The following is an 11,694-nucleotide window of genomic DNA, read 5'->3' on the forward strand; positions in this document are numbered from 1 at the left end:
TGGTGCATCACTAACGATCTGTGACATAGTCTGTTCTGATGCAAGTGCAAAAAATATGAATCTTATCCTCCCTCAAGCATGAATAAACTCAGTGGTTGCTGCTCCCAAACTCTTAATTGTGACACAAATATACACTTATAATCAGCTGTTAATATACAGGAACTTCAAGTTACTTAATTTTTGCCAGTGCTTCAGACAGCATTAGTCATTTTCGTGATAATTTAGAAGAACCTTTCTGTTTAATTCCAGGAATAATCAGTCAGTCAGCTCTTTTGTTTTGGTGTTAGCACCCATCCCTCTCTCTCTCTATTGTGATTCGCCACTCTCCCTCTCTCTCCTTTATATGCTGTGGGCCTCCCCCCTCCTCCCCCCCTCCTCCTCCTCCTCTCCTCTGCGCCTCAAAAGCGCGATCCATGGTGCGAAAGCCTTCTTTTCTCCGTTTTCCTTCAGGATGGCATTCTTCAAATATCTCCGCTCTGTTAAGAATCAGCTTATCCTCTTCTCAACTCCGTTTTTGCTGCTTCCACTGCCTTTAGTGATCGGAACACCGGTACGTACACGATTTTAATAAAGCAATTAATACATTTAGATTAAAAGTGAGGAAATTCGGCAACTTTTTGAGATTCTGGCATAAAGTAATTGTAGTATTTGGTCAGTTATTGTTACTATTTACTATTATACAGAATATTCAGTTTAACTTGTTTTTTAAGAGTCAGTTTGATTAGGGAAAGGCTCATTTTTGTGTGCATGCTCTTTAAAAACATCAATTAACTAAATGAATCCGCAAATTCGAGCGCCATGGACATTTCTTTGCCTAGAAAAAAAGTGAATGAATGTGATCTGCACGGATTCTCTTCTGCACCTGTTGATGCGGCTTACAAGTGCACGGCGCACTTGGAGCAAATCGCATGAGAACTGTCCAGTGTTGCCTGAGGCTGCAGCGCTCTGAAGTCCTGTTATTTTAACTCCTTGTTGTTAACATGAAAGTTCATGTCCGGCGTGGGAACACGGAGTCAAAAGGCTCAGTCCACGTAGCTGTACCGCTACATGTGACATAGAGGCATGCACATAGGCTGTAAGCATGTTATGATAGACATAGACCTGCTATGAACAAAGGCACAGGGAGGCTGACAGAGTATGAGGTCTCAAACTCACAGAGGACAAGTTTAGGAATATTTGCTTGCTTGCAAAAACTGGAGATAGGTTATAATCTTAAAGCAACCAAAGTACTCTTCCTTAAGTGAAAAAAAATCTACTAACAGGGCTGCCTGACATGTGACAAATTAATAGGTCACTTAATAATAATTGTAGTGTTATTAACAGAGGCCAGAAGTATGATGGAGACGCAGGTGACCTGAAACAATAGCACACTTATCTTTACACTTTGAACCATCATAACATCCCATTAAAAAATATGTAATACTCACTGATCTAAGACCTTACTCTTTGTGTTTATGTTTTTGCACAGGAGGCAGAATGTGCCTATGTGATAGTCCTAATGGCGGTTTACTGGTGCACAGAGGTCCTACCACTGGCTGTAACAGCTCTGCTCCCAGCAATCCTTTTCCCCCTGTTTGGCATCATGCAATCCAAAGACGTAAGTAAAAAATAACTTCAGCATTTTGCAGAATTTGCTCAGCAGGGATGCATTTCTGTTCACACACATCGTACTCTGTGTGACCCAGGTGTGCATGCAGTACCTAAAGGACACAAACCTGTTGTTTGTGGGGGGACTGCTGGTCGCAGTGGCCGTGGAGCACTGGAATCTGCACAAGCGGATCGCCTTGAGGGTGCTGCTCTTTGTTGGTGTGCGTCCAGCGCTGTGAGTGGCTCAGATGCACACCCCCACAGCAAATTCTCTGTTTGGCTTGCTATCTTTTAAATAATTTCCGAAGCATATCTAATCAACTATGACATCAAAACACCTGATTATAGATAATGAACCTTTGTTCAAGCTGTTTATTGCCATCATAAAATACTTTTTTCTCTCTTTTTATTGTTGATTGTTGTAAAACGCTCAGGGTTCTCTTTAAAGCCAAGGCCGCTAACAGTATTTATGTTTTGTTTTTGTATTCTATCTTTTTGGCAGTTTGATGTTAGGTTTCATGGGTGTGACAGCCTTCTTGTCCATGTGGATCAGTAACACAGCCACCACGGCCATGATGGTGCCTATAGTCCAAGCAGTGTTGCAGCAGCTCAACAACAATGAGGCAGAGATACCTCAGATCCTCAGCTCAGAGGAGCAGGTCCAGACATCGGAGACTGACAGCAAACAGCCTCCACAGAGCGAGAAACAGAATGAAGGGCAAGGTGAGCCACGGTTTTCTCAGTTTGGCTAAGCAACATGTACAGAATCATGGAATTTTTCTGCCTGTGTTGCTCTTTTCATTCCTTTTGTTTGTTTGAAGGCCCAGTGGTGGTGACTTTCTTGGATTCTGCAGTGGAGGCTGCCATGCATAAGGAGGCGGCAGAAAGGCGCAGACTGTGTAAAGGGATGACCCTGTGTGTTTGTTACGCTGCCAGCATCGGCGGCACGGCCACGCTGACAGGAACAGGTCCCAATCTGGTGCTCAAGGGCCAGATGAACCAGTGAGTGTTTCCTCAACGTTTTGTTTAGTCATGTGCAATGACTTTCAATTGATGGTATATTCTCTTTCTTTGTTTTTCTAAGACTCTTTCCTCAAAACGGAGATGTGATTAACTTTGCGTCCTGGTTCGGCTTTGCCTTCCCTAACATGATCCTCATGCTCACACTGGCCTGGCTTTGGCTGCAGTTTGTCTTCATGGGATTCAAGTGAGTTTGGAGAAGGTTAAAGCCTAATTACAGTGACAGAGACTTGAAACAACATCAAGAAACTTTTACCGCACTAGGAGTGTAATTGAGGGTAAAGGTGACACAAAGGTTTTCTTTTTCTCCCCCCATGTGATGCCTCTAGCTTTAAGAAGACGTGGGGCTGTGGCGTGGTGAAGACAGAGAAGGATATTGCTGCCTATAATGTGATCCGCGAGGAGCATCGTAAGCTGGGCCCCATGTCCTTCGGAGAGATAAATGTCCTGGGTCTCTTCATTCTGCTGGTGGTGATGTGGTTTACAAGAGACCCAGGCTTTGTTCATGGCTGGGCAACAGATATCTTCAACTCCAAAGCAGAGTTTGTATACAATAATACACCAAATTTACACTCATGCATTAATCTAGTTTAGGGCTTTTGAATAATCATATATCTAGACTTAGACTTAAATAGACTTTAGTGATATTCAAGCTATACGCCAACAGTGCACATTTGTACAAAATGGCATTACATTGCCCTACAGTGGGTGGATGAAACATAAATAAACTACAACAAAAGAAGTATTTCAAGTTAAAATGCCTAAAAATAAATGTACTATATATATAGTATTATTATATAGTACTATATATACAGTACAGGCCAAAAGTTTGGACACACCCATCTCATTCAATGCGTTTTTCTTTATTTTCATGACTATTTACATTGTAGATTCTCACTGAAGGCATCAAAACTATGAATAAACACATATGGAATTATGTACTTAACAAAAAAAGTGTGAAATAACTGAAAACATGTCTTGTATTTTAGATTCCTCAAAGTAGCCACCCTTTGCTTACTAGAATATAAGACATGTTTTCAGTTATTTCACACTTTTTTGTTAAGTACATAATTCTACATGTGTTCATTAATAGTTTTGATGAATTTACAATGTCAATAGTCATGAAAATAAAGGAAAAACATTGAATGAGAAGGTGTGTCCAAACTTTTGGCCTGTACTGTATATAAAAATATATATAATATATAAAAAGTATAACAACTAAAAGTGTAATGTACACTAGTATATTGCACATAGAAAAACAAAAAACAAAAACAAATATGAGTTCACAGAAGGGGATTGGTACAGTGTAGTGCAAGAATAATCAGGAGGTGGGGGGATGTAAGGCAGGGCAAAAGTCCAGTGTGAATGTGTGTGAGTATGTGTGTGGGAGGGGGGTGATTGAGAGTTCAAGAGTCTGATGGCTTGGGTTAAGAAGCTGTTGTAAAATATAAGTTTGTTCATTCCATTTCTCAGGTATGTGACAGACGCTACAGTAGCCATCTTCATCGCCATCCTTCTCTTTGTTCTGCCCTCCAAACCCCCACGTTTCTGTCTGTGCAGGACTCAAAGTTTTGACACAGGTGAGCCATCATTCTGAGAGGATACAACACGTGTTATGCAGTTACATCCAAGTTTTGAGAGCTGGAACTTGTACAATGATTCAATAGTGTCATTGAATTTTTTGGATCTCTAGCACCCCATCAAAGTGTTGGCCCAACTCCACCTCTGCTCACCTGGAAAGTTGCCCAGAAGAAGTTACCATGGGGCATCGTGCTTCTTCTTGGCGGAGGTTTTGCTCTGGCCAAGGGCAGTGAAGTAAGTGGCAGTGACAGTAAAAAATGTTGGGTTACACACAATATGGCAATATAAGTGTGTTGGGTGGCTTCATGGTTGTGTTTAAAGTTGTGTTCTTCAATTCTATATAACAGTGTCGATGGTGGAGTCTGCCATTTCCACACTGTATTCAAATTGCTTTCTTTTAGGGGTGTCACAATTTTTTATTGTAAATCAAAAATCGTTCGAAAATACTTACCTCCTTTCTATGTCTTATTTTAAATCTAAATTTAAGCCTTGTTATTTGTGGCTTACTCTCTTTATGTCATATCTGAGCTGTTTTAAACATGCAATGTGTAATTTTTTGCTGCTAGGGGACTCTTGGTCAAGATAATAACAAAAGACAAAGAAATGCCATCATAGCAGTCAACTTATCTCAGTTAGAATTCCTTCACTGTTCATTGTTCAGGACGATTTTACTAAAAATTATCTTCAGAGACCAACTCCTCTGCAAAACAAACAGTCCAGGTGATGCAAATGGGTAAAAACATTAAACTAAGCAGTTTCACCTTTAAAATGAGTGTTTCACTGTTCAGTACGTTAACAGAGATGTTGGCAGCCAAGCTGTTGCGAATACCTTCTCAGCTGGTTTTTACCAGGAGCCCAATTATCCACAGAGGTCTCCTCCACCCCAAAACAAACAGACCCAGTGATTTAAACCAGTAAAAAACACTGAATAAAGCAGTTTTATGTTAAAAATCAGTGTTGATCAGATGGTGTTCAACAAGCCACCAGAGGGGCTGTGAGCTAAAATGCTGCTAGTGTTTCTCAGATAACTTAAAATCCAGATGCAGATTACTAAAATCTATAATCTAGTCAGAATAGTTAAATACTACCCAAGATTTAAAAAGTGTAATGTTACCATAAATAAAGATTTTATGACAACTTCTGGCAGACAACCATACCAACAACGCATGCACAAAGGGAATATGAGTGTGTCCTTGATTAAAACCACAGATTTTTCTAGGTTTAAAACTTGGAATAATGTAAGTATACAACTCAACAAAATATTTATCATAGGTCATCGTAGAAATCATCAAGATTTCAAAGGACGCTGTATACCCGAAAGAAAGCACAAAGAGTAAATGAAGCGGATGTTAACCAAGCTGGATAGATAAATACTGTTTACATCTCCTGGAAAGACTGATGTATATATCTTTTTAGGAATCAGGGCTCTCAAAGTGGATGGGAGATCAGATGACTCCCCTTCAAAACATCCCTCCCTGGGCAATTGCTATCATCTTATGCCTGCTGATTGCTACCTTCACAGAGTGCACCAGTAATGTTGCCACTGCGACGCTCTTCCTACCTGTCTTAGCCTCAATGGTAAGTTGTCAGAGAGAAAGTGGGAAAAAAAGAAAGACCGGATCTCAGGCTGCAGCAGACAGACCATTATGTTTGGCAGCAGTGGTACAGTAGGGTGAAGTACTACATAGTGTGATTTCTTTTGAACCCATTTCCCCAATTGGAGTCCAGCATTGAAACTACTCCCAGTGGGAGCCGGCCTATTTTCCCTTGTTTGGTTACCCATGTAGATGGTCATTCAGGCTGAATGTGTTTGGTCCCCTTCCCCGGGCCCCTCCTCCCATTAATAACCTGCCAAACACACCAATTCAGCCCAGTGGCTTGTAATGCTGCTCACCCCGCTGCTGCTGAAGAATGGCATTACTGTGCCGCTAGTCGAGCACTCGAGACAGCGCCAAGGCCGGGTTGCGAAGATACTGCAACCATGGGTATTCAGACAGATATTTATTGAGGGCGAAGCCAAGTGGGAGCACAAGGGTGTCCAAGCCTCGTGTGAAATTAGAAATGGAAAGAAAAGAGAGGAAGAAAAAGGCATCTGATCAGTTACATGCAGCTGAAAGTGATGTGATGACAATTTGTGGCAGTCATGGCTTGTGGTATGTCACTTTTTATGTCATCCTGTCAAGTGAATAGTTATTTGATTTAAACATAAAACCATCAGACAAGACAAAACACTGTCACAGCGTGGTGACCAGATCTACAGCCTCTAGTTTAAAGAAGACTAACTATAAACTTTAGGTTTTTCACCCTTTGTTTATTTTGAGAACCAGAAATTACTGTGCACTTGTAAGCTACCGTGCAGCGGGATATGTAATTCAGAGGCAAATTCCACAGTGTAATGTTTTCTGCAACTAGTAGTCTGCCATTATCGCTACATATGTAGAGCTTTTCTATTTTAAATATCGTGAGTCAGCAGTGAGTTTGCAGGAATTACATCTTAATTACACCCACCTAATGAGAGTTCTCACTCCGCACAGAACTGCACACATTTCAATCTGAGTTATGAGTCAGTGATTACGGTTGCAGAAAAATAGCCAGATGGAGGAATGAAGGACTTTGTGATGAGGGCTCTGTTCATCCCTGTCTCTGACTGCCGAAGCTTTCTGTGTGATTTTTGCAGTCTCAGTCCATCGGAATGAATCCACTGTACGTCATGGTGCCTTGTACTCTGAGTGCCTCTTTTGCCTTCATGCTGCCTGTTGCTACGCCTCCCAACGCTATAGTTTTCTCTTATGGATACCTCAAGGTTGCTGACATGGTAAGTATGGCGGCGGTTTGTTGTGTGTGCTCAGTAAATTATATGTTCAACATGCAAAGTTGCCACTTTATGGCCAGTGTGACTCTGTAAAGATAGCTGCACATATGTGTTCATTGCACTTGTCACTTGTGACCTGGAATAACTAGATTTTTTTTAAGGAAATGCACTTATTGACTTTCTTGCCAAAAGTTTGATGGGAACATTGATACCATTCTTATGTGACAATTTGACCACTGGAAAGTTTCCGCAGTCTACGTTGCTGTGCCCTAAACAGCCAATAAAACGGCTATCTTAAGCTAAAAACAGAGGCAATGATGTGTATATGGGAGTGTTTGTTTGCAACCCTGTCTCCTCAAAATGCAATCCCATACAGAACTACTTGGTTAGATTAAAACATCATGATTGATCTGATGATCTGGGTTAAGATGATTAGGTTTGTTAAATAATTGACTCAACATTCACATTTGTCCTGTGACTTATCAGACTCTGGTATACATTATATATATTCACAGACTTCAATTACAAACAAACATAATCCAGGAGGAAATACATTTCTATCAAAATGCAGTTTAGCAGTTTATTTACATGGGAAAGTAATTATTAAGAGACCAGGCTGTGTGGCAGCTCATGCTCTGACTCTTCGTAGAAAACCCCATTACTCTTGTCATTTCCAGCTGTCACTTTTCTCTCATCTCTGAATGTTTGTTAAGAAGATTCATCACTCTCAGGATAAGCAAATGTTTTTTTGCTCCAGCTACTGGCTGCAGCTTTACATTTAACGAAAAGACATGAGATCAGTGTCTTCTCATCAAACTATCAACAAAAAGTTATTAACCGTTACCCAATATGTCCAACTAATATCACTACACATTCTTTTTCTCCACCAGGCCAGGACAGGAATAGTCATGAACATCATTGGCATCCTCTGTATTACACTGGCCATCAATAGCTGGGGCAGGGCCATGTTTGAATTGGACTCATTCCCCACCTGGGCCAATGTCACCGGGGTGTGAGCCTGGTGCTGCCATAGGAGATGATCCACGCACACCCTGCCCTCCCTATACACAGGCGCCAGACAAAGACCTCTGGTCCGAGTGTCGGCTCAGGACCACACGGTGGACCGCATCGCCTGACTACTGTTAGAGTACAACGCCCCCAAGGCTTGTTTTCATCGACACCTGAGTCTTTCTTGTGAAAGAGATTGGTGATGACTATAATTGGGAATGAAGGAAGAGTGGTTGAAGAATGAAATTGAAAACTTTTTTTAATTTACATTGTATCATATTTAAGTTACCTTTTCAAGAAAGACTATTTACACTTAAAAACAGTATCACATATCAGTATTTATATTCTCAAAAAGAGAGATTGCAATCTTCTTGCAATCCTCCTAAGCAGCTGATTTTAGAAACACATACACACAAAAAATATCAAAGAAAGGGCTATGAAGCCACACCTAAATAGCAATAAACCTCAAGAACTTAACCTTTGCACTTTACTCAAGTGGTGCACTTAAGTATAACTTTGAGGTACTTGTACTTTATTTAAGGATTTATATTTTATGGCGCTTATGCTTCAGAGGGAAATATTAACCTTTTTTACTCTATTTATCTTGACAGCTGTAGCTACTATAACTTTTCTATTAGGATATTAGGACATATGTTTATAGATTGAACTGCATTTCAACCAGATACAACTTTAAAATTCTGCTTATGTGTTAATACATTAATACTTATAATCCAATGGCATTATATATCACTGAAAAGGGCATTCTATCTGCCCCAATAAAATATCGAATGCAAGATTAGACTGCTTACAAGCACTGACTAGTATTTATAGATAATGTGCTAATATGTAGAGACTTGACAATAAGTAAACATGTACTTCTGACCCCTGAGTTGATCCATATATGATGATGTATGGTGGTTTATTGTAGTTCCAGCATCAGCTGAACTTTGAAATGTATCATGACTACAATGCAAGAATCCCATATGTGCCGTGTACAAACACACTGACCTAATGTACTGTAAACATGTTTTCAATATTTTGATCAATACAGTGTGAGGCCACATTGTGAAATGTCTCACTGCAATAATGAAATTTGTCTGAATTGCAATAAAATGGTATTTAAGAACCGATGTATATATTTTTTTTCTCTTTGATTTCACGACTTTTGTGCAAACAATTCATTGTTTTGTGACAAACTATAAAATAAAAGATATGAGTTTCAATAAAGTGAGTTTTTACGTTTCTTTTTTGTTTAACTGCATCCACATACAGTGGTCTAATAACACTGGAAGAGCAAAACATGCTGACAAATTCATTTGTTTCCTTAATCAGTATTTCTTACAAATAAGTCATGATATAGTCATACAATATTTTTAAATTCAACAACACACTTGGTTTAAAATTTAAGCTACTTATTTCACAGTAGGATATCAACAGTGGATTTTAAACAAGGAAGAGGCTTTATTAAAGCAGGTGGAAATTGCTAGACAAACAGCATTGTCATCCCTCGGCCAAAACAAAATGATCCCACTTTCATCAACAGTCGGCTCTTTCTCAACTTCACATGACTATTGCCTGTGTTTTAAACAGCACATGTGTTTCTCTGCCTCTTGTTCAGTGACTTCTTGTCTCGTGCATAAAGCTGATATAATCCTGTAAACATAGTGCAGAAAGCCACAGTAATCCTGGACTGAAAGGCCACACCTAATGCATGAAGGCAAGAGCTCTGTGTCATTGTCCTCTTGTCGAGACGGTGCGTGAGCCAAGGGTCAAGGCAGTCATATTGTCCAACGCTGTCTTGCGTCATAAACATTATGAGCTCAAAGAAGACATTTCACATGTCTCCGCTTAAAGACCCCAGAGCACTTTACTACAACCCAATGGCTTTCTATCACTATAATGAGGATTATGTTTTACAGCCATAAAAAAGATCATCAATCTCTACATAAGTGGCAGTAAACAACACCACACCATGTTGGTGGGATCGTGTGACAGAGGAAAACATGTCACATTGCAGCAAAGGTAGCAGGGAGAAATAAATGAAAGGATCACAACAACGTTTCGACCTCAGTTCTGTTGGACAATTAAAATGTTAGACGGTATGAAAGTGGTTAACAAGCGGTTGAAGGCACAAAGCAGTTCAGATCACTATGATCTTGGGTCCCACTGGGGGAAAAAAGCTTATGTAATTACAGTGCCTTTCTCTCCCTTCGCTGCCTCACAGCCACCCACTCATTATCCAATTGAAACACATCCACACGTATTATAGCCTCCATTATTGGCTATATATACATGTAAGGCTTCAGTGGGGAAATTGAACCTGCAAGTTACTCTCGCTGCTGGGGTTTCAAGCACACTTAAGAGCTCTGGTAAACCCCAAAACAAGTGTGAGCAGGTAAAAAGTTTAATAACTTACAACCAGATTGGTGACATGTTAAAGAAAAAGGTCAGGTTTCTTAACATGATGTCAGGCCACCACAAGTGTTGGAGCTATTTATTTCTTGTTAGTATTTAGTTGTCTATTTAGTATATTAATAGTGATGAGTGTCATTTGATTATTCTATATGTTTGGTCATTATGATAATATTTTGTTTTGCTAGTTATTTGTTTAGTTTAATCATCATTATTGTTTAGTAGCCTATATTTAGTGTATATAGTATTTTTGATTTTTTATGGAAATTGGATTGACATTGTGGGCCGGCATATACCTAGGTGGGCCTTTGTTTTTTTACTACAGCGAAGAGAGGCATTAGGAGCCATGTTTCTTTATTCTCTTTGTTTGTTTATTGGATTAAATCATTTTTGGTACTCACAACTCTGCAAGACTTCATAGCTCTTTACCTGTGTACACCACACGCCCATGGTGTATCAGCTGCCTTTTGATTAGGTTTGTTTTAATTTTATTTTAGTTATTTTTCGGACAAAATTGCCTCTACAACGAGCCTCCAGCACAGCTTCAGTGCTCACCATGCATGTATGATAGGATAGGAGACTTTTACTGCCATTTTTATTGCAATACCATGAGTGACCACTAGGTGAAATTAGCTGCAAGTTTGAGCTGCAGTATTGGATCTTGTTCATAGACTGTATTAAAATGGTGGATGTAGTCACAGTGACATCCCCCACTGGTTTGTGGACTTTAGTTTTGAAGTCTTGAGTTTGACATTTTAGTCATGCCTTTGGTTTATAGCCATCGTCATATTTGTATTTGCCACCAGTGCATGCACAGAGAATAGTCCAGGAGCTGGAATGCAAGGAGCATCAGGAGCGACTTCTGAGAGGTTCTTTTTATCCAACCGAATGCTGAACAAGACATTTTTAGGTAATCAAAATGTTTCAGTTAACTTTGCCAAACTGAAAACAGACTGTGAAAGTTTTAAGACAAAAGCACACAGTGCACTGTGGTAGCAACCTGTCAATCATAAGTTTCCCCACATGCTTTATTTAATGTTTAATTGGACCATAAGTTACAAAATTAAAATCATTCTGTATTGAAGAAGACTTGAAACTAATGATTGGGAGCATAAACTTATTATGAAAACGTATACTGAGGAAATATGGTCTTAATAATTATGAGAACAAAGGAGGAAGTTGGGTGGGATAGTAGAAAAAGCAATCGAGTCAGACAGACATCCCTAAATAGATTTGAAGATGAAAGTTTTGATTATATGTATAATAATCTTCCA

The 11,694-nt window shown here is 39.6% G+C and overlaps 1 protein-coding gene across 1 annotated transcript; it reads left to right on the plus strand.

The window, feature by feature from the left end:
* Positions 1–413: 413 nt before the first annotated feature.
* slc13a5b (solute carrier family 13 member 5b) lies at positions 414–9,235 on the plus strand. Its single transcript, XM_059331072.1, is given in 13 exon segments — positions 414–431; positions 434–550; positions 1,469–1,597; positions 1,686–1,822; positions 2,090–2,310; positions 2,409–2,589; positions 2,672–2,794; positions 2,937–3,149; positions 4,081–4,187; positions 4,301–4,422; positions 5,605–5,766; positions 6,866–7,003; positions 7,891–9,235. Coding segments are annotated over 13 exon segments (1,794 nt in total). The 3' UTR covers positions 8,017–9,235.
* The last annotated feature ends 2,459 nt before the right edge of the window (positions 9,236–11,694 follow it).

This window comes from Centropristis striata, chromosome 4, assembly GCF_030273125.1.
Source record: "Centropristis striata isolate RG_2023a ecotype Rhode Island chromosome 4, C.striata_1.0, whole genome shotgun sequence".
Taxonomy (NCBI): domain Eukaryota; kingdom Metazoa; phylum Chordata; class Actinopteri; order Perciformes; family Serranidae; genus Centropristis; species Centropristis striata.